Source organism: Pseudophryne corroboree, chromosome 2, assembly GCF_028390025.1.
Source record: "Pseudophryne corroboree isolate aPseCor3 chromosome 2, aPseCor3.hap2, whole genome shotgun sequence".
NCBI classification, from domain to species: Eukaryota; Metazoa; Chordata; class Amphibia; order Anura; family Myobatrachidae; genus Pseudophryne; species Pseudophryne corroboree.
The window spans coordinates 676,218,740-676,243,196 of record NC_086445.1 but is presented as its reverse complement, the minus strand read 5'-3'; the positions used below and the strand labels follow the sequence as shown (position 1 = coordinate 676,243,196).

At 44.5% G+C, this 24,457-nt stretch overlaps 1 protein-coding gene across 4 annotated transcripts in view; it reads right to left on the bottom strand.

Annotated features, from left to right (window-relative positions):
• Positions 1-24,457, bottom strand: part of CDK18 (cyclin dependent kinase 18) — a 330,987-nt gene that overhangs the window by 252,907 nt on the left and 53,623 nt on the right. For 2 of the 4 annotated variants that reach the window (XM_063955137.1, XM_063955136.1), the window contains 2 exons: positions 22,432-22,502; positions 12,420-12,549 (listed from right to left, as the gene is read on the bottom strand). In XM_063955137.1, coding sequence (XP_063811207.1) covers positions 12,420-12,534 — 115 coding nt within the window. In that variant the 5' untranslated portion in view covers positions 12,535-12,549; positions 22,432-22,502. Of the gene's footprint in view, positions 1-12,419; positions 12,550-12,803; positions 12,896-22,431; positions 22,503-24,457 lie in introns of those variants that run through there. The other 2 variants (XM_063955139.1, XM_063955138.1) reach the window with 2 other exon arrangements.

Here is a 24,457-nt window from a genome sequence, read left to right as displayed (position 1 = left end):
CAGTAGCGTACCTCAACCATCAGGGAGGAACTCGCAGCCAAAAAGCTATGAAGGAGGTAAGTCACACACTAAAGTGGGTAGAACTTCATCATCCAGCTTTGTCCGCAGTGTTTATTCTGGGAGTCCTAAACTGGGAAGCGGATTTTCTCAGTCGACACGCCATTCAGGCAAGCAAATGGGCTCTACACCTGGAGGTCTTCCGGACTCTAGTCGACAAGTAATGGTTGCCAGAGATAGATCTCATGGCGTCCCATCAGAACAACAAAGTTCTCGCATATGGGTCAAGAACAAAGTATCCCAGAGCGATTTTTGTGGATGCCCTGTTTGTGAGATGGGACTTTCATCTGGCCTATATGTTTCCTCCAATCACCTTATTACCCAGTGTGGTGAGAAAGATAAAGCAAGGAAAGGGTGCCGTGATACTAATAGCTCCAGCTTGGCCCAGGAGACATTGGTACACAGATCTGCAGAGAATGTCGATGGATGCTCCATTCCTGCTCCCTCAAACATCCAGATCTACTGACGCAGGGTCCTTGTTATCACATACATCTGGATTGACTGTCTTTGGCGGCATGGCTCTTGAGACCTCTATCCTGAAGTCAAGAGGATTCTCACAACAGGTAATTCAAACAATGCTCAGAGCAAGGAAACCTTCCTCAGCTCGAATTTATCACCGAATATGGCAAACCTATATACATTGGTGCAGTGAACAGAAAATGGACCCTAGGTCTTTCAGAGTTTCCAGGGTCTTAGCATTCCTTCAGGCAGGAATGGATAAAGGTTTGAAGGTGGCTTCCTTGAGAGTGCAAGTGTCAGCATTGACTGTATGGTTTCAAAATAAAATTGCCAATTTACGGGATGTGCATATTTTTTTCCAGGGAATGCTGCGCATTCAGCCTCCTTTTGTTCCTCCTACAGTGCCTTGGGACTTAAGTTTAGTCCTAAAGGCCCTTCAGCTTGCCCCATTTGAACCACTTAATAAAGTAGATATTAAATGGTTGACAGCTAAAGTTCTTTTTCTACCGGTCATGGCCTCAGCTAGAAGAGTGTCAGATTTAGGGGAATTGTAATGTCGTCCCCCATTTCTGATCTTTTATCCAGATAGAGCGGTTCTCAGAAATAAATCTGGTTATCTTCCCAAGGTGGTGTCTAAATTTCACCTTAACGAAGAAATTGTAGTCCAGGAACCAGGCCTTTCTGCGGGAGATGCATCGCTGGACGTGGTCTGTGCCTTAAGGATCTACGTGGATCGTACCAGTGCCATCAGAAAGACAGATTCTCTCTTCATTCTCTACGGATTTCACAAGAGAGGATGGCCTGCTGATAAACAGACACTGGCGAGGTGGCTTCTGATGACTATTTCAGAAGCATATTCTCACGCTGATCTCCCTGTTCCGGTTAATGTCTCTGCTCACTCTACTCGTAATGTAGGTCCATCATGGGCAGCACAACATGGTGCTTCAGCAGAACAGATATGGGTAGAAAAAAGAAAAAGGGGGGTCGCACAGACCTATATATGTATTAGACAATGATTATTCAGTAAGTCACATACGGTCCTTTCCCATATATTAAATCTTATTGTTTATCTATCACTTATATTCTATGGGAGGTGCTCCTGGGAATAAATTATACATATGTAGAAACCAGAAGAAGGAAGTATTCCCTATTATGGGCACACTCGGACAGATATGTAAGGCAGCCACATGGTCTTCCATTAACACATTCATTAGACATTATGCCATGGATACCTTTGCCTCTCAGTGCTGAATTCGAGAGAAGGATTCTCCTATCCAATCAGGAGCGTCCCCACCACTAAATTGCTTTGGGAAATCCCAATATTATCCTGTGGATAACCTGTGGACCCTGCCGGAGAAATATACGTTATGGTAAGAACTTACTGTTGGTAACGGTATTTCTCCTAAGTCCACAGGATCCACAGGGAAGGGTGTGCATATGTGTTCTTCTCGCCTGATTAGGGCCATCTATGATGCTCCTGCCTTAAGCTTTGGGAAAACAACTGATTTGTCTGAGTCAGGAGGCGGGACTATATGGACGGGCCCGTTGCATGATGGGAGGCCGAAAAGCTTTGACCGATTGGTGCAAATCCGCTGTTGCTTCATCATATCCCAATGTTATCCTATGGATCCTGTGGACTTAGGAGAAATACCGTTATCAACTGTAAGTTCTTACCATAACGCATATATTACTGGCTCCAGCTGTATAATAAATGCATCTGAACACGGATGTATTTACTCTTTATCCAACTCTGTATACCTCACTGCTGCAGTGACACATCCTCACAGTATGTAGCATATGTGAGAACTAGCCATTAAAGCCCAGTTACATCTATTCAGTTATAAGTGGAGATTATACTGAAATGTACTGTATATGACTCAGAATCGGCTGTATTTGTGTGCTCACACTTCCAGACGCATTCAGCTCAGCATCAGGCCCTAGTGATGAAACTCTGTTTTAAGCAGCAGATAGAAATGCAATCACAGTTATTCTAAATGTCATCAGACATGTGATCTATTGCTTACTTATTTTATCTCCTGTCACTGTGTTAATAAGTCTGCGTCTGATTCACACCTCACTTTCTTGTTGTTACATTTGCATATTCGGGTCCACCTGTCCGGTTTACCACTGTACCTTGGGAGAAAAGGACAGCGCTAAGGGATTTAACAAAGAGACATAGGATGGATTTGGGTAATTTTCAGTCAGTAAACTCAGGGGTAATTAACAGACATCCACAGTACTCTCACATATAAGGAGATGTACTAAGCAGTGATAAAAGTATAGAAGTGAGCAAATGGAGAAGTTGCCCATGGCAACCAATCAGCTGCTGTGTATACTTTTATAGTATGCAAATTATAAATGTTACGTCAATGCTGATTGGTTGCTACTGTCAACTTCTCCACTGGCTCACTTCTCCACTTTTATCATTGCTTAGTACATCGCCCCCAGGATCAGTTCTTTTCCTACATCTATCTGGGGGAAATTATTTGTTATTATGTTTACTGCAGCATTGGTTTACTACATGCAAACTAAAAAATTGGAGTCTAACTTTCTGTTTTGTGTCAAATAAATACCCCAATTTCTCGTCATGCCAGGGTACTGTATAATGATGTCATTTACCCCAGTTGGTGCTCACATTAGCCTTTTAAATTGCCTATAAAACAGCTGTCTGAAATCTAGCCTATAAATGTTAGTAATTTACCCCATTCAATAGAGTATTTTCCAGACACAGTTTTATTTTTTCAGAATAATGATTAGGCATGTGAGGATTTCATGACAAAAAATTCTAGAAAGTATCAGAGTTACAGCAAAAATGTTGTTTTTGTCAGAAAATGACCCCAGTAACCCTAATCCTGTTAGCACTCGCTAAAGGGGTTATGTCCTCCTTTCAGTATTTGACAAGCACTGTACCGATTATGCCATCTATAGATGGCTATAGCGATACAGTCCCCATTGCCAACAGAGGAAACAACACATCTGTAGCGTTTCCGGCTTCAGCAAAGCCTTTTAGTCATTGCCAGGTCCTCACTGGGTGAAAGTGTCATGCACATGCACAGACTGCCTCCATGCATGCCATAGCAGCCTGTTGCTTGCAGCAGTAGGCTGCCAGCAACACTGAGGAAGATGCTGCAGAGGAGGAGGGCGTTGCTGGACCTTGCCGGAGGAGGAAGTAATGTTAAATACCAATGGTATATCCTTACTATCAGTGCGTTACTAAATAAAATGGTAATAAGTGCTACTGTTAAATAGGGCCCATCAATGAGTGATAAATTTCAGTGTGAGTGATAAATTGCATCAGCCATTCAGCTTCTAACAGCCATTTTTCAAACACAGCCTGTAACATGGCAGTTAGGAGCTGATTGGCTTGTGCAATTTATCATTCACAGTGAAATTTATCACTCATTGATAAATGAGCCCATTAGTCTGGATGGTGATTATAGGATCTCCAGAGGAAGGTGCATGAGAGAATGTTCCTATACTGCCCCACAGCTGAAAAAGGGGGCTACACATACTGCAGGTTTAATAGGGCAGTACGGATGGTGTAATGGCTAGCATTACTGCCTCCCAGCACTGAGGTCATGGGTTCGGTTCCCACCATGGCCCAAACTGTGTGGAGTTTGTATATCCTCCCCGTACTTGTGTGGGTTTCCTCCGAGTACTCCGGTTTCCTCCCACAATCCAAAAATATACTGGTTTGTTAATTGGCTTCCAACAAAAATTAACCCTAGTGTGAATGTGTGTGTACATGTGATAGGGAATATAGATTGTAAGCTACAATGGTGCAGGGACTCATGGCCAAATATTCTCTGTAAAGCGCTGCGGAATATGTGTGCACTATATAAATAACTGGTAATAAATAATAATGATTACGCCAAGAGAAATGTGCCTAACATTGGTAAGACGTTTGAAAGCTTGCTCACTTTTACCAAACAATTATTTTTAATAACTGGACCAAAAAAAATCATATATATATAGACATAGACATGTCTTGATAAAAAGGATCAAAGTCCCTGAAACGTTGACCACCACTGCTTGCCAGCATCATTTTTTTTTCTGCGTCAGGAGTGCCAACCACCATTGCCGTATATACTGTACCCTATTTGGGACAGGTGAGGCACCCGCCTTGTTGCCAGACATTGCTCCTGTGAGTGCAGGACGACCACTGCTGCATGTATATATATATATATATATATATATATATATAGCATGCAGGAAGAATGGGCGGCACTCTCCAGGCTTTAAAGTTTCAATAGCGTCCTTTAATCCTACGTTACGTTTCGGGCTTGCGCCCGTCGTCAGGGACAATCTGTATGATTGTCCCTGACGACGGGCGCAAGCCCGAAACGTAACGTAGGATTAAAGGACGCTATTGAAACTTTAAAGCCTGGAGAGTGCCGCCCATTCTTCCTGCATGCTACTACAGGGTTACCGACCCAGGGAGGGCACCAGAGCAAGTACTTGAGGAGACCATATTATACTGAGTGCCGGACTGAACCGAATTTGTATATATATATTTATATATATATATATACATACACACACACACACACACACACACACACACACACACTAGTTGAATACCCATGCCTTGCTACAGAGTATCAAGTATTCCGTGTGTGTAACTTACATTTTTAAGTACTTCATGGTAAACTAATTAGACTTACAACAGAACATGGTCCGCCCGCCGCTGTCAATCTTTGTCAGGCCGCACCTCCGGGTGGGCCTTCCCCGGATTTATGCTGTCAAAAGACTGGCGCTGAGGAGAATAATCTGCCTACTTCTTTGCCCCATCCCGCTTCTGATGCTGCCCTGCTCAGTGCTGTAAATGCTGTGTGCCTACGTCACAAAAGCAAGCTACTGTCCAAATTTTAAGTTCCTAGTCCGTATGGTTTTGGAGATTTTGTGATGAGTCAGTGGTATTTGCCTATGTGTGTATATACAACTATATATATATATATATATATACACATACATATGTAATACAGAATAATATGTATGTGATGTTCATTATTTATAATATACTTTGTGTGTGCCAAATATTGTTTATGTAGATATGGCCATGGTGCTTTATGATCAGACTTTTTTCCCCTATATTTACAGGCAATTTGTTGACAAAAAATAAAGTGTGAATATGAATGTGTCAATATAATAGCTAGAAGCCAATGTGAATGTTTCTCTGTTGGTGCAAAACTCGCCCTTATGAAGGTGCCTTCTTTCAACTGGCAACAGGTGACAGACATGTAAAACGCAGAACTGCATTTTCTATTTAACTGCTGGGAAAACTGTCAACAAGATTACAGGTTCTCACTAGTTCTCACTAGTCAAAAAGTTCTTATTATGTTTTGTAGTCTTACGCCACTTGTTTTGTATACCCTATAGGTGTACGGATTGTTATTAATAAGGAGAAGAATAGATGCTCTCCAGATAGCACCATACGATTTACCGTAATCAATATATTTTCCAATTACATTAATTACAACTGTTAATGCTATTTAAATGTACTTCAATGAAAAATAACTGTGTAATAGATATCTGTTAAAATAACTAAAAATATTCTGTGGATTACAAATCTGGATTTGCAGTATTTCAGAGCAGGATTAACATAATAGCTCATGGAAGTTGCTGACTATATGTAAGTCCAAACATGGTGTCAGACTGTCAGTAACACTGTTCAAGGGGGTGGATAAGCGAGTTATCTCTGTGTAATGTATGTATGAACTTTTTCTCTTTATACAAATGACTGTGCAATGTGTTATTGGTAATGGGGTTGGTAATTCTGAGGTCAGGAGTTCAATTCCTGGCCAAGGCACTGTCTTGAGTAGAGTTTGTATATTCCTCATAGTATTTGCGTGGGTTTCCTCCAGGTGTTCCCTGTCCTCCCACACTCCAAAAACATACTGGCATATTAACTGGATTCTGGATTAAATGATCCCTCGTTTTTAAACTCCATAGTGGCAGACAGGCTCGGCGCTACCCGCTCAGCAAAGGGATGCAAAGCAGGTAGGCGCCGGACTGGAGAGGCACTCTCCCTGCTTTGCATCCCTGCTGCTGCGCCTGTCTCCTCTGCTGCCGGCTGCTGTGCCTGTCACACTGACAGGCAGCGGCACCTTGTAGCCTCCTCCCCACTCCCCTGTGACAGCAGCAGTGTTCGGCTGAAAGGGAGAGGAGTTATGTGTTGTTGAGGGGGCGGAGCTATGTGGGCCTAAGGGGGCAGAGCTACACTTGACCAGGCAGCTATCGTAAGTACGCTTTAGGGGAGAACCAGAATACTGTATATGGATCAAATTGTGATGTGGCATAGGAGTCAGTGTCCCTCCTGTGATTAGTTCTGATGCAGTAGCTGCCATTTACCACTTCTGTAAATGGGATGCTTGATTCCCCATTACTCCAAAGTAGTGTCCAACCCAGCTATGTAGACACAGCTGCTTCCACATATGTGTGTGTAGTATATCAAACATAGAAACATTGTGCTCTGTTCATAAACAGTTTTATCCTATTACGAGAAGGCTATGCAATTTTAATTTTATTTAGATCTTGTTAAGACTGCTAGTTTTGTTAACATTATTTATTAGTGTAATGTTTTTTGTTACCTTTTGTCTACATTTTTATTAGACTTTTTATGGATAAAGTTCATTTGTGTTATGCACACTATGATCTGCCATTTCTATGTTTCTATTAAATCCATCCAAAGTAGTGCTCTGTAGTTTTCTCCAAGGACATTGTGACTTAGGGGGACATTTACTAAGCAGTGATAAGAGCGGAGAAGTGAGCCAGTGGAGAAGTTGCCCCATCAACCAATCAGCAGCTCTGTATCATTTGATAGTATGCAAATTCTAGATGTTATTTCAGTGCTGATTGGGTGCAACTTCTACACTGGCTCACTTCTCCGCTCTTATCACTGCTTAGTAAATGTCCCCCTTAATTTCCTTTTCCTGTGTGGCCTTTACTATACACTGAACCGCCATCTGGACCTCAAGGGCGGCATGTGCTAAGATGTTACACTGAGCTAAGCTGCGTTGCACTGCGCTAATAGCTCTCTTATTGCTCCAAAGCCCCCGCCCTCCACCTCCTACTCCCCCGGAGCAGCGCTGCCGCCTCCCACCTCTCCCCTGTCCGGAAAGTGAGGACACCAAGGAACAAACATCCCCCCCTCTTCCACCATCTCCTGCTCCCTCCACAGCCTCCTCCTTTCCCGGCCGCGCAGCAACACCAGAGCCGCACACACTCTCCCTGCCCGGCGCTGGCTGCAGATGGCAGCGAGTGAGCAGGGATGTCATGGAGCTGCAGCCAGTCAAAGGCGCATCTATCTGCCCGGGTGACACCCCCCCTTCCCATGGTGTAAAGTCACCGTGGTTCCCCACATTGCTTCCTCCCCCTGGGGTATGGCGGGATCAGGCTGCGGCTATTCTCTCCTTGTGATGTGACCTGTGGCGTGGCAGCCAGGCTCCAGACTGTTACCAAATGTGCCAAACGTGCCAGACTGTTACCAAAAGCGTCTGGGAACGGATCCATAACACGTCCCTGTCCATGGGTCACACCCCGGTGTAATGAGAGTCGCCATGTCGGCACAGTCTGCATGTAATGCCTCCGCTGTGCATGGTGCTGTCACCCCGGGGTGTAGGCGAGGGACAATCTATGTGGTGTGTACGTGTCTGCTGGGGTCACTGCGATAACACCGCATCGGAGCGGTAAGAGGGCTATAAGCGCAACGTAATATCTTAGTACATCCCGCCCTTAGCCTTAATAAAAACTACTGTACATGGAGGTGTCAAATGTGCTGTGTCTCAACAGGTCTCATCTTCCACCAGAAGCATGCTTGTAATGCCTGGTTCCAGTTTATCCTTGAGATAATGCCTTTGACGCGCGTTGCCCCTTTTTCCGTTATGGGAAGGTGCAAAATTATAGTTGCAGGGGGGCGCTGAACACCTTAGCACCGGCCCTGGTGAATGACTGAATATTCTCTGCAAAGCACTGCATAATATGGTTGCGCTCAGGGCCGTAACTAGGGTGGTGTGGTCGGTGAAGGTACAGAGCACAGATGCCCTGTGGGCTTCTGCAATTTATACTACTAAAATACAGTGGTGGCCAAAATTGCGGACACTTTTTGAAATGTGAAAGTTTTTCAACTTCGAATGCTTATAAAAACTGTTACACTTCACGCAGTGCAATGATTCATATAAAATTAAAGGAAATGTAATGCTGAATTCAACACAATAAACAGAGGTCAAATATTTGCATTACAAGGGAAGTTATGCAGTGAAAACACCACTTAGGGTGAAAATCCCTGTGTACTTATGATGTCACTGTCCTATCAGTATTTTGTTGGGTATCCTTTATTTTTTAAGACAGCAGCACCATGTGCCATGAGACAATTATAGCCTCAATTAATTTTCTTTTATTGGATGGACGCCTTGGATGGACATCAATGACATACAGTTGCTGGGATGGCCAGGAAACAGCCCAGACCTGAACCCCATAGAACATTTGTGGTTCCGTTTGAAAAAACTGGTACATCTGAGGCATCCATCCAATAAAAGAGAATTAATTGAGGCTAGAATTATCTCATGGCACCACATAATAAAGAAAGAAGAGCTCCAAACATTGGTTTGCTCAATGCCACGTTGCTGTGCTGCTCTCTCGAAAAATAAAGGATACTCAGAGAAATACTGATAGGACCGTGACATCAGAGGCGGAACTACCGGCAGTGCAGGCAGTGCACTGCACTGGGGCCCGCCTCTGTCCAGGGGCCCAAGCATGTAATGAGTCAAACTGACTCATTACATGCCGCTGTGCGCTGCAGGCAACCGCTGCCCGCAGCGCACAGCCGCCCGGAGATAGGAGCTGAGCAGCGGTACAGACGGGGGAAGGAGGAGGGAGCCGGAGGACGGAGCCGCAGCAGCGCTTTGTTACTGGTGGAGGCGCTGCTGCTGCTGCTCCTCTGCTTCCCTATAGGCTGTCTTCCGAGAACAGCCTATAGGGAAGCAGAGGGGCAGCAGCAGCAGCGCCTCCACCAGTAACAAAGCGCTGCTGCGGCTCCGTCCTCCGGCTCCCTCCTCCTCATTCTCTACTGCCCGGGAATCGTCGTCTGACGCAGCTGCACCGAGGAGCCTGAGGGTAAGTATACTTCTTCTTTCTTTCTTTCTTTCTTTCTTTCTTTCTTTCTTTCTTTCTTTCTTTCTTTCTTTCTTTTTCTTTCCTTCTTTCTTTCTTGTGCCTGCCTGCCGCAATGTGTAAAAAGGGGGGACTACCTGCCGCACTGTGTAAAAAGGGGGGACTGCCTGCCGCAATGTGTAAAAAGGGGGGACTACCTGCCGCAATGTGTAAAAAGGGGGGACTGCCTGCCGCAATGTGTAAAAAGGGGGGACTGCCTGCCGCAATGTGTAAAAAGGGGGGACTGCCTGCCGCACTGTGTAAAAAGGGGGGACTGCCTGCCGCACTGTGTAAAAAGGGGGGACTGCCTGCCGCAATGTGTAAAAAGGGGGGACTACCTGCCGCAATGTGTAAAAAGGGGGGACTGCCTGCCACTGTGTAAAAAGGGGAATCTGCCTGCCGTAATGTGTAAAAATGGGGACGCTGTCTGCCGTAATGTGTAACAAGGGCACGCTGTCTGCCGTAATGTGTAAAAAGGGCACGCTGTCTGCCGTAATGTGTAACAAGGGCACGCGGTCTGCCGTTATGTGTAAAAAGGGGTAATCTGCCCGACGCTATGTGTAAAAATGGGGAATCTGCCTGCCGTAATGTGTAAAAAAGGGGGGCTGCCTGACGCTATGTGTAAAAATGGGGAATCTGCCTGCTGCTATGTGTAAAAAGGAGGAATCTGCCTGCCGTAATGTGTAAAAATGGGGACGCTGTCTGCCGTAATGTGTAACAAGGGCACGCTGTCTGCCGCAATGTGTAACAAGGGCACGCTGTCTACCGTAATGTGTAAAAAGGGCACGCTGTCTGCCGTAATGTGTAACAAGGGCACGCGGTCTGCCGTTATGTGTAAAAAGGGCACGCTGTCTGCCGTTATGTGTAAAAAGGGCACGCTGTCTGCTGTAATGTGTAAAAAGAGGAATCTGTTCGCTGTAAGGTGTAAAAGGGTCTCTACCTGGTGTAGTGGTGCTACTGTGCGGCGTAATTTGAATAATGGAGACTACTGTGTTGGTATTATTTTGTGGCCACACCCCTTCCCCACGAAGCCACGCCACTATGTATTTTTGCGCGCGCCTACGGCGCGCACTGCCCCCGGGGTGGACTTGGATGGGGGGGGGGGCCCAAAGCATTTTGTCGCACCTGGGCCCATCGCTTGCTTGTTCCGCCACTGCGTGACATCATAAGTACACAGGGATTTGCACCCTAAGTGTTGTTTTCACTGCATAACTTCCCTTGTAATGCAAATATTTGTTTATTGTGTTGAATTCAGCATTACATTTCCTTTCATTTAATATATGAATCATTGCACTGCGTGAAGTGTAACTTTTTTATAAGCATTCCAATTTAAAAACATTCAAATTTCAAAAGTCTCCGCAATTTTGGCCACCAATGTACATATCAGAAAGGCTTTGGATGTGAGTGTTATGCCCAATGCAGGAATTACAGTAGATGCAGCTGGTGTAGCTATCTGAATGGCCTGATCAGTATTATCTTTGTATCTGGATGCCGACTAACTGAATGATGGAGAGAGACTTGAAAGGAGTGCAGGACTGATTTACAGAACATGACATCACAGGCCTGAAAAATTATCAAACATAGGGGGAGATGTATCATCAGTGAAAAGAGAGGGGAAGTGGACCAGTGGAGAAGTTGCCCACACCAACCAATAAGCTTTGAAGTAACATTTATCAAGTGATGTCTATAAATTGATAGGTAGATGCTGATTGGTTGCTATGGGCACCTTCTCCACTGACTCACTTCTCTGCTACTTGCGCTGCTTGATACATTGCTTTTATACAGCATACAACATTACTGACACATTCTATGTGGTATTGGCTACTGGGCAACCAGACTCTGCTGCTGGACTGTCCTCTCGGCCCCCCACCCACCACCACCTCCCTGGTCCATACAGACTGCTCTTCATTTTTGTTTTAACATAAATTCAAAACACCAAGGTATTGCAAGTCTTCCCTCATTGGCCCATTTAATCAGAGGGGCCTGCTGGTGCATCTCCATTAATACCTATTTAAGCACTGTATACGACCTTTGTGTTTCTCTGTATATATATATATATATATATATATATATATATACCACTCATAGGGAGATTCCATGCTCCATCAGAGGTGCATTATGGATGCAGGTATATACTCAAGACACGGTCAATTTTTCTAAAATAAGTGCACATACTAAATTACATATTCATTTAGAGGTTCCGAAGAACTCACAAACAATATATAATGGGGGCTCTTTTAATGCATTTTCAGTGGTGATAGAAAACTGTGTCTATCAACTACATTTACCCACGTTACAGTGACATTTACTAGAAAACTGCAATCCATTTAAAGGTGCCAAATCCTGCTACACGTATATACAATACAATACAATACAATACAATACAATACAATACAAGTGCAATGGTGTAATACATCCTGGGCTTATGTCTATGAGACTAGTGACAGGTGTGCTATGCCCTAGAATGCATGCACCATGTTTGGTTACCTTTACCAGGTGATATAGCATGCCCATAAATAATACAATACATACATTAATAGCATTTGTTAGTTTCAGGAATGTAGAGACATGAATATACTCAGAGAAATAGAGACGAAAGTAATTTACTTTAGTTTTCACTAGTGGTTATTCTTTTGGGTCCCACAGAGAAATAATCCTGATTTGCCAATCCCAGCCTGGCACAATCAAGCATTTGCTATCAACTGATCAACCATCCCTGCAGTATTGTGTTTATTTGCGACACAATCACTCACCTTCGCTGTTCAGCTGGTTGTACTGCTCTGTAAATTCTGTCAGAGATTCCTCTATGGTCTCAGTTCGAGGAACTGAGAGTGAGAATCGACGCTTGAAATTTTTCACCTTGTTCATGTTGACAGGTTAGACCTAGGGGAGTAAGAGATGACCGTGTGTGAGAAAGACTTGAGGAAAGGAAAGAGGAAGCATGCAAGAGAAGAATGAGGGCAGGGGGAGCAGCAAGATATGGAGTAAAGAGTGAGGCAGAGGAGGAAAGGGAAATCAGGGAAAGAGGGCACGACGTGGACCTAAGTGAACACAGTAAGTTTGGGGAGAGGACAGAAATGTTGCTGGTGAATGGAAAGAGGCAATTTGTGAATAAAGAGAAACAGTATATACGTTACACAGAACGCAGCAGAAGTACAGATAACCATGAATGTGTTCTGGAGTGAAGAATATATGGAAGAAGTAGAGAGAAGTACAGGCTGCCTGTGTAAGGAGCACAGTGCGAGAGTGTGGGAGGGCTGCATCTGCTGCATCTCTTATCACTGTCTTCTAGATGTGATAAATGAGATTCTCCACTAAGAGACAAGTCACTGCATATCTGATCATCATGGAAATGGTAGATCTGGTGACCTGTACAAATGCCCTACTATTTTAATAAGCTATCTGCCCCTGCTCATGCAATAATGCCTGCATTCCTGGTCCCATGGTTTTATGATGCAGTAACACTAGAACTGGAAACACTCCACTTCTTCATTAGTAGCCTAATAATTCCAGAACTGTAATCATGCTGTAACAAAATCCATGATACTGCACCTGTGTGTGAATGGAATATTGTATTGCTGCGCTGAGTCACAGTAGGGCTGCTTGGTACTGCAGGTGTTAATGATCCCTGCGCTTCCCTTTTAATATGCAGCTACTTCTGCTTTTTTTGCTGGAAATGTGTTCCCAGGAATGCATCGCACTGACTGAGTAAACAAAACCCATCCTTTTGTAAGGGAGGAATCTTACCTGCTGCTGCCCATCCCTATAAATAGTAAATTACAAACTACATTTTAGTTACACAAGTAATAGGAACCTTTTGTCTACAAGGTCAGCAAAGTTCATGACACATAGAAAATACTGAAGGTCAATTACAAACACACCCAGCACCAAGGTAATTTAAGTAATAGCAATCCCATCACAGCCAACCGTACATCTTCATTTGCAGAGGCATTCCCAGGTTTTAAAAAGATGTCCCAGGAAACTTTGTCCTTATTTTTTGATAAGGAATACCTGCACACTAAAATACTTTATATTCAGCTAAAATGCATATTTCACTTTCTGCTATTGGTCTCAAGGCTTTATCTGTATATATAATAAAGTTGTCATTTTTGTCTGTTTGTTCCGGCATTACGCAAAAACGACTGGATATATTTGGATAGTGTTAGATAGCTTAGTGACCCAAAAAGAAACTGAGGTATGTATTATCTCGATGTGATCAGGGACAGGAGCAATAAGGTGTGTGCAGTGTGTAGACTCATCAAGTCCAAAATGAGTAAATGTAAATACACATTTTTGGGGAGAAATATACTTCTGGGGACTGTTTATGAACTATGGAGTAAATCCGCAGGCAAATGCAAGTAAGTTAATATTTATTGAATAGCAACATTTAAAATGCAAAACAAAATTTGGGTTATAGAAAACATCATTATGGGGGATGTACTGCATCAAGCCAAGATGAGGATTGTAGTGCACCTAGATTTAATAGGACAGTACCAGTAACCACCAGCTCTGCATGGCTGTTTCCAGCCCCTTCATAAAGTCACTGACAAACGTCAGTGTCATGCAGACTGGATAAAGTGAAGGGGCCATGCAGTACTGCTAGAGCACAGGTCCCCTGCTTGCTTACTCCCAGACAACCGCTCCTCACTTCATGAGTTGAGATCAGGCTCTTCCACACAATGCCTGTGTGTGTGCGCTGGGCCAGATTAATTTCCACATTGGCCTGGGACTGAAAAGTTTAAGACCTTTTGTGAAGTGGAGGAGGTATGGCTTCTCTGCTAATTTGGTGTCGCCCCCTCGGATGGTGTCATCAAGCAGTAGTGAGACTAGGTATAGGCTGGAGGCTGGCCAGCAGCTCCCGGAGCATGCCGAAAATAGGGGAGTGAAAGAAGGCCATGCCCACAAAATGTCATAAACTAGAGGCATGGCTTCGTGGACACATGGCCACACCCCTTTTGCAAATGCATGCAAAAAGATCTGCAATGGGTATGACAGGGGTCGGGATGTGCTAAGCTGAAAATGTGGCCATATACTCCAATAATGCGTTGTCTGCATTTGGCTGCATCTCCATATGTACCAAACTCAGGAATGTGATACACTCCGGAGCTTGGACCCAGTAGGAAACGCCATGTTTAGATGGAGTTGATTAACAGAAGACTATGGGCTTCTTTTTCCATTCTACTACTGACTGGATCCCTCCCTCCTCTCGTTGTGTGAGTCATTCTGCACATGTGCAGGACTCCAGGGTCATAACCCAGGAAATTATTATTTTGCAAAGCACAGCTCCTATCAGGAGAGCTGTCCATTGTGATTTTAATTGCATTTCTAGATACATAACGGCATTATTAACACCAGTATTTACCCAATAAGTGGCGCGATGTATCACATCCACGATGCAATGCTCAGTGCATCCTGCTCAGGGTGAGTGGGCACACCGGGTGACACTCACTCTAGTGATGGCACTGAGCGGGGCTGGAGGGTTACAGGTAACAGTATTTCAGGTGATATAATTATCAGACTGACATAATTTTATTCATTTCACACTGCTCACATGCAGACTGCTGGAATATCTCTCTTTAGAATACACTGAAGGGGCATGTTACAAACGGAATGCAGCATTGTGCTTTATATACGTAGATCTCCTTGGATGGAGCATTCGCAGCATGACCTTCCTACATATTATGAATGGTCTTGAAAATTGCAAATCCTGTGAAATAGGCGTGGATAAAGCCTTTTCTGGATAACGTAGGTATAGATGTGTCCCTGCTCATTGTGTTGTCTATTCGCGGCAATAAATACTGTGCCCAGTGCTATGTACGGGTTTGTGGGTATGCACCCGCTATCCTGGGAATGCATGGTGTGTACGCAGGTCGCAGGCTGACAAATCGGGAAAGCAGTCTCATGCAAGACCCATTTGCGGTAGGATGAGCAGGGACACATCTGTATATTGCTAATCTGTCATAATTTGAATGTAGCTCAGAATGGGATGCATCCGGTTGTTAGTACTACAGGTAGAGTTTGGAACAGATTGTAACCCCATTGACAGGGGCTGTAATCTGCAGCAGATCTGTGACATTTCCTGCATTCAGCTGTTAGTACATAGCAATCCATAAATATGCAGAAACTGCAGTTTCTACTAGAGATGAGCGGGTTCGGTTCCTCGGAATCCGAACCCGCCCGAACTTCAGCTTTTTTTACACGGATCCGAGCGACTCGGATCTTCCCGCCTTGCTCGGTTAACCCGAGCGCGCCCGAACGTCATCATGACGCTGTCGGATTCTCGCGAGACTCGGATTCTATATAAGGAGCCGCGCGTCGCCGCCATTTTCACACGTCCATTGAGATTGATAGGGAGAGGACGTGGCTGGCGTCCTCTCCATTTAGATTATAAGAGAGAGAGATTTACTGGAGCTTAGGACTAGGAGGAGTACTGTAGAAGTGTAGAGAGTGCAGAGAGTTTACTAGTGAGTGACCACCAGACAGTGCAGTTTATTTAATATATCCGTTCTCTGCCTGAAAAAAGCGATACACACAGTGACTCAGTCACATACCATATCTGTGTGCACTGCTCAGGCTCAGCCCAGTGTGCTGCATCATCTATATATATTATATATCTGTCTGACTGCTCAGCTCACACAGCTTATAATTGTGGGGGAGACTGGGGAGCACTGCAGTGCCAGTTATAGGTTATAGCAGGAGCCAGGAGTACATAATATTATATAGTGAGTGACCACCAGACAGTGCAGTTTATTTAATATATCCGTTCTCTGCCTGAAAAAAGCGATACACACAGTGACTCAGTCACATACCATATCTGTGTGCACTGCTCAGGCTCAGCCCAGTGTGCTGCATCATCTATATATATTATATATCTGTCTGACTGCTCAGCTCACACAGCTTATAATTGTGGGGGAGACTGGGGAGCACTGCAGTGCCAGTTATAGGTTATAGCAGGAGCCAGGAGTACATAATATTATATTAAAATTAAACAGTGCACACTTTTGCTGCAGGAGTGCCACTGCCAGTGTGACTGACCAGTGACCTGACCACACTGACCACCAGTATAGTTAGTAGTATACTTATATTGTGATTGCCTGAAAAAGTTAAACACTCGTCGTGTGACTTCACTTGTGTGTTGTTGTTTTTTTTATTCTATAAAAATAAAACTCATTCTGCTGACAGACAGTGTCCAGCAGGTCCGTCATTATATAATATATAATATATACCTGTCCGGCTGCAGTAGTGATATATATATATTTTTTATATCATTTATCATCCAGTCGCAGCAGACACAGTACGGTAGTTCACGGCTGTGGCTACCTCTGTGTCTGCACTCGGCAGGCAGTCCGTCCATAATTGTATACCACCTAACCGTGGTTTTTTTTCTTCTTTATACATACATACTACTACGACATCTCTTTATCAACCAGTCTATATTAGCAGCAGACACAGTACAGTACGGTAGTTCACGGCTGTGGCTACCTCTGTGTCTGCACTCGGCAGGCAGTCCGTCCATAATTGTATACCACCTAACCGTGGTTTTTTTTTCTTTCTTCTTTATACATACATAGTTACATAGACATCTCTTTATCAACCAGTCTATATTAGCAGCAGACACAGTACAGTACGGTAGTTCACGGCTGTGGCTACCTCTGTGTCTGCACTCGGCAGGCAGTCCGTCCATAATTGTATACCACCTAACCGTGGTTTTTTTTTCTTTCTTCTTTATACATACATAGTTACATAGACATCTCTTTATCAACCAGTCTATATTAGCAGCAGACACAGTACAGTACGGTAGTTCACGGCTGTGGCTACCTCTGTGTCTGCACTCGGCAGGCAGTCCGTCCATAATTGTATACCACCTAACCGTGGTTTTTTTTTCTTTCTTCTTTATACATACATAGTTACATAGACATCTCTTTATCAACCAGTCTATATTAGCAGCAGACACAGTACAGTACGGTAGTTCACGGCTGTGGCTACCTCTGTGTCTGCACTCGGCAGGCAGTCCATAATTGTATACTAGTATCCATCTCCATTGTTTACCTGAGGTGCCTTTTAGTTGTGCCTATTAAAATATGGAGAACAAAAATGTTGAGGTTCCAAAATTAGGGAAAGATCAAGATCCACTTCCACCTCGTGTTGAAGCTGCTGCCACTAGTCATGGCCGAGACGATGAAATGCCAGCAACGTCGTCTGCCAAGGCCGATGCCCAATGTCATAGTACAGAGCATGTCAAATCCAAAACACCAAATATCAGTAAAAAAAGGACTCCAAAACCTAAAATAAAATTGTCGGAGGAGAAGCGTAAACTTGCCAATATGCCATTTACCACACGGAGTGGCAAGGAACGGCTGAGGCCCTGGCCTATGTTCATGGCTAGTGGTTCAGCTTCACATGAGGATGGAAGCACTCAGCCTCTCGCTAGAAAACTGAAAAGACTCAAGCTGGCAAAAGCACCGCAAAGAACTGTGCGTTCTTCGAAATCCCAAATCCACAAGGAGAGTCCAATTGTGTCGGTTGCGATGCCTGACCTTCCCAACACTGGACGTGAAGAGCATGCGCCTTCCACCATTTGCACGCCCCCTGCAAGTGCTGGAAGGAGCACCCGCAGTCCAGTTCCTGATAGTCAGATTGAAGATGAAGATGTTGAAGTACACCAGGATGAGGAGGATATGGGTGTTGCTGGCGCTGGGGAGGAAATTGACCAGGAGGATTCTGATGGTGAGGTGGTTTGTTTAAGTCAGGCACCCGGGGAGACACCTGTTGTCCGTGGGAGGAATATGGCCGTTGACATGCCTGGTGAAAATACCAAAAAAATCAGCTCTTCAGTGTGGAGGTATTTCAACAGAAAAGCGGACAACAGGTGTCAAGCCGTGTGTTGCCTTTGTCAAGCTGTAATAAGTAGGGGTAAGGACGTTAACCACCTCGGAACATCCTCCCTTATACGTCACCTGCAACGCATTCATAATAAGTCAGTGACAAGTTCAAAAACTTTGGGCGACAGCGGAAGCAGTCCACTGACCAGTAAATCCCTTCCTCTTGTAACCAAGCTCACGCAAACCACCCCACCAACTCCCTCAGTGTCAATTTCCTCCTTCCCCAGGAATGCCAATAGTCCTGCAGGCCATGTCACTGGCAATTCTGACGAGTCCTCTCCTGCCTGGGATTCCTCCGATGCATCCTTGCGTGTAACGCCTACTGCTGCTGGCGCTGCTGTTGTTGCTGCTGGGAGTCGATGGTCATCCCAGAGGGGAAGTCGTAAGCCCACTTGTACTACTTCCAGTAAGCAATTGACTGTCCAACAGTCCTTTGCGAGGAAGATGAAATATCACAGCAGTCATCCTGCTGCAAAGCGGATAACTGAGGCCTTGACAACTATGTTGGTGTTAGACGTGCGTCCGGTATCCGCCGTTAGTTCACAGGGAACTAGACAATTTATTGAGGCAGTGTGCCCCCGTTACCAAATACCATCTAGGTTCCACTTCTCTAGGCAGGCGATACCGAGAATGTACACGGACGTCAGAAAAAGACTCACCAGTGTCCTAAAAAATGCAGTTGTACCCAATGTCCACTTAACCACGGACATGTGGACAAGTGGAGCAGGGCAGGGTCAGGACTATATGACTGTGACAGCCCACTGGGTAGATGTATGGACTCCCGCCGCAAGAACAGCAGCGGCGGCACCAGTAGCAGCATCTCGCAAACGCCAACTCTTTCCTAGGCAGGCTACGCTTTGTATCACCGCTTTCCAGAATACGCACACAGCTGAAAACCTCTTACGGCAACTGAGGAAGATCATCGCGGAATGGCTTACCCCAATTGGACTCTCCTGTGGATTTGTGGCATCGGACAACGCCAGCAATATTGTGTGTGCATTAAATATGGGCAAATTCCAGCACGTCCCATGTTTTGCACATACCTTGAATTTGGTGGTGCAGAATTTTTTAAAAAACGACAGGGGCGTGCAAGAGATGCTGTCGGTGGCCAGAAGAATTGCGGGACACTTTCGGCGTACAGGCACCACGTACAGAAGACTGGAGCACCACCAAAAACTACTGAACCTGCCCTGCCATCATCTGAAGCAAGAAGTGGTAACGAGGTGGAATTCAACCCTCTATATGCTTCAGAGGTTGGAGGAGCAGCAAAAGGCCATTCAAGCCTATACAATTGAGCACGATATAGTAGGTGGAATGCACCTGTCTCAAGCGCAGTGGAGAATGATTTCAACGTTGTGCAAGGTTCTGATGCCCTTTGAACTTGCCACACGTGAAGTCAGTTCAGACACTGCCAGCCTGAGTCAGGTCATTCCCCTCATCAGGCTTTTGCAGAAGAAGCTGGAGACATTGAAGGAGGAGCTAACACGGAGCGATTCCGCTAGGCATGTGGGACTTGTGGATGGAGCCCTTAATTCGCTTAACAAGGATTCACGGGTGGTCAATCTGTTGAAATCAGAGCACTACATTTTGGCCACCGTGCTCGATCCTAGATTTAAAGCCTACCTTGGATCTCTCTTTCCGGCAGACACAAGTCTGCTGGGGTTGAAAGACCTGCTGGTGACAAAATTGTCAAGTCAAGCGGAACGCGACCTGTCAACATCTCCTCCTTCACATTCTCCCGCAACTGGGGGTGCGAGGAAAAGGCTCAGAATTCCGAGCCCACCCGCTGGCGGTGATGCAGGGCAGTCTGGAGCGACTGCTGATGCTGACATCTGGTCCGGACTGAAGGACCTGACAACGATTACGGACATGTCGTCTACTGTCACTGCATATGATTCTCTCAACATTGATAGAATGGTGGAGGATTATATGAGTGACCGCATCCAAGTAGGCACGTCACACAGTCCGTACTTATACTGGCAGGAAAAAGAGGCAATTTGGAGGCCCTTGCACAAACTGGCTTTATTCTACCTAAGTTGCCCTCCCACAAGTGTGTACTCCGAAAGAGTGTTTAGTGCCGCCGCTCACCTTGTCAGCAATCGGCGTACGAGGTTACATCCAGAAAATGTGGAGAAGATGATGTTCATTAAAATGAATTATAATCAATTCCTCCGCGGAGACATTGACCAGCAGCAATTGCCTCCACAAAGTACACAGGGAGCTGAGATGGTGGATTCCAGTGGGGACGAATTGATAATCTGTGAGGAGGGGGATGTACACGGTGATATATCGGAGGGTGATGATGAGGTGGACATCTTGCCTCTGTAGAGCCAGTTTGTGCAAGGAGAGATTAATTGCTTCTTTTTTTGGGGGGGTCCAAACCAACCCGTCATATCAGTCACAGTCGTGTGGCAGACCCTGTCACTGAAATGATGGGTTGGTTAAAGTGTGCATGTCCTGTTTTGTTTATACAACATAAGGGTGGGTGGGAGGGCCCAAGGACAATTCCATCTTGCACCTCTTTTTTCTTTTCTTTTTCTTTGCATCATGTGCTGATTGGGGAGGGTTTTTTGGAAGGGACATCCTGCGTGACACTGCAGTGCCACTCCTAAATGGGCCCGGTGTTTGTGTCGGCCACTAGGGTCGCTAATCTTACTCACACAGTCAGCTACCTCATTGCGCCTCTTTTTTTCTTTGCGTCATGTGCTGTTTGGGGAGGGTTTTTTGGAAGGGACATCCTGCGTGACACTGCAGTGCCACTCCTAGATGGGCCCGGTGTTTGTGTCGGCCACTAGGGTCGCTTATCTTACTCACACAGCGACCTCGGTGCAAATTTTAGGACTAAAAATAATATTGTGAGGTGTGAGGTATTCAGAATAGACTGAAAATGAGTGTAAATTATGGTTTTTGAGGTTAATAATACTTTGGGATCAAAATGACCCCCAAATTCTATGATTTAAGCTGTTTTTTAGTGTTTTTTGAAAAAAACACCCGAATCCAAAACACACCCGAATCCGACAAAAAAAATTCGGTGAGGTTTTGCCAAAACGCGTTCGAACCCAAAACACGGCCGCGGAACCGAACCCAAAACCAAAACACAAAACCCGAAAAATTTCAGGCGCTCATCTCTAGTTTCTACATCATTTTATGGGAAAAAAAGATTGCTGGACAAAGAGGCCCCATGGTGCCGGCCCTGTTTTCAGCTTACAGTTCACTTCACGCCAAGTAACCTTTTCCTAAATTAAAATACAATACTTTCTTTTTAAGATATCTGATATCACAGTGTTCTGTTTGGTTGAAAGGTAGTCATTTATTTCCCACTTACAGGCCAAAGTTCTGCTTTGCATGTGAATAGTTTTACTGTATAAGGCTATTGCTGATTGATGATTTCAAGAGCTAATGGAATGCAGAAGTAACTTTAAAGGCCAGTTACAGACAAATATAAATGTGTTTTTGATACAAAAGTTTGCACTGGATACTAATATTAATATCATAATAACAATGTACAGTATGTATATGATCCACCGTTCTCAGGATTATAATGGTACTGGATGAGACAATTCTAATACTGAGCATTACATGAAACCAAGGACATTCAAGGAGCTCATATTGGTGGACCCTTGGTTATTATTGCAAGAATTTCCATTATGAAGAAACGTTTGATAAAGGGGGTGACATATCAACCCTCCAGTTGTTTGCATTTCCCACCATAAAACAAAGTAATAATTTGAATATTAAGTAGATGTTGAGGTAGGGGCCCACAGTTCTTATAGACAGCCATGTTTGGGACCTCATCAGATATTGCTCTCATTGTGGACTACAGACAGAATTTCATTACAAGTAGCATCTATAATCCCTATGTGAAAATGTGTGGTCTACTTACATAGACATATGCGACTCTATACAGAAAATTCTAGTTGCTCTGCGTTGGTGGCTCTTCTTCTTTCAGATTTCCTAGGAGCATCAAAAAAGAAGAAATAAATGGTAGGAATCACATCCAGAATTTTAATGTTTTCTATGTGGGTTATTTTTCATATTGCCCAACATGTAAAATAGTTAAAAAAGGATTTCTTACTGATTTATGAAAAAAACAAACCCTATTTTTATTTATTTATTAACAGTTTCTTATATAGTGCAATATATTCCGTTGCGCTTTATAATTGGAAACAACAATTATAGAAAAAAAATGGTTAAAAACAGACAGACATAAAGGTAGTAAGGCTCTGCTCGCAAGCTTACTCTCTATAGGGAAATATGCATTGATACACAAGGATAGGTGGCAAATATTGTGCACACATTATAAAATGAAGCATCCAAAAGTCCCAAGTCAGTGAAACATGTTATGATTTCATACACAGAACCCTTCTGTAGACACCTATCTAACTTGGAATCTACATTTGATCCAATTCTAGTGATATAAATTAGTGATGTGCACCGGACATTTTTTGTGTTTTGTGTTTTGGTTTTGGATTCGGTTCCGCGGCCGTGTTTTGGATTCGGACGCGTTTTGGCAAAACCTCACCGAAATTTTTTTGTCGGATTCGGGTGTGTTTTGGATTCGGGTGTTTTTTTTAAAAAAAACACTAAAAAACAGCTTAAATCATAGAATTTGGGGGTCATTTTGATCCCATAGTATTATTAACCTCAATAACCATAATTTCCACTCATTTCCAGTCTATTCTGAACACCTCACAATATTATTTTTAGTCCTAAAATTTGCACCAAGGTCGCTGGATGGCTAAGCTAAGCGACACAAGTGGCCGACACAAACACCTGGCCCATCTAGGAGTGGCACTGCAGTGTCAGGCAGGATGGCACTTCAAAAAAATAGTCCCCAAACAGCACATGATGCAAAGAAAAAAAGAGGCGCACCAAGGTCGCTGTGTGACTAAGCTAAGCGACACAAGTGGCCGACACAAACACCTGGCCCATCTAGGAGTGGCACTGCAGTGTCAGACAGGATGGCACTTCAAAAAAATAGTCCCCAAACAGCACATGATGCAAAGAAAAAAAGAGGCGCACCAAGGTCGCTGTGTGACTAAGCTAAGCGACACAAGTGGCCGACACAAACACCTGGCCCATCTAGGAGTGGCACTGCAGTGTCAGACAGGATGGCACTTCAAAAAAATTGTCCCCAAACAGCACATGATGCAAAGAAAAATGAAAGAAAAAAGAGGTGCAAGATGGAATTGTCCTTGGGCCCTCCCACCCACCCTTATGTTGTATAAACAGGACATGCACACTTTATCGAACCCATCATTTCAGCGACAGGGTCTGCCACATGACTGTGACTGAAATGACTGGTTGGTTTGGGCCCCCACCAAAAAAGAAGCAATCAATCTCTCCTTGCACAAACTGGCTCTACAGAGGCAAGATGTCCACCTCATCATCATCCTCCGATTCCTCGCCCCTTTCACTGTGTACATCCCCCTCCTCACAGATTATTAATTCGTCCTCACTGGAATCCACCATCTCAGATCCCTGTGTACTTTCTGGAGGCAATTGCTGGTGAATGTCTCCACGGAGGAATTGATTATAATTCATTTTGATGAACATCATCTTCTCCACATTTTCTGGAAGTAACCTCGTACGCCGATTGCTGACAAGGTGAGCGGCTGCACTAAACACTCTTTCGGAGTACACACTGGAGGGAGGGCAACTTAGGTAGAATAAAGCCAGTTTGTGCAAGGGCCTCCAAATTGCCTCTTTTTCCTGCCAGTATACGTACGGACTGTCTGATGTGCCTACTTGGATGTGGTCACTTATATAATCCTCCACCATTCTTTCAATGGTGAGAGAATCATATGCAGTGACAGTAGACGACATGTCAGTAATCGTTGGCAGGTCCTTCAGTCCATACCAGATGTCAGCACTCGCTCCAGACTGCCCTGCATCACCGCCAGCGGGTG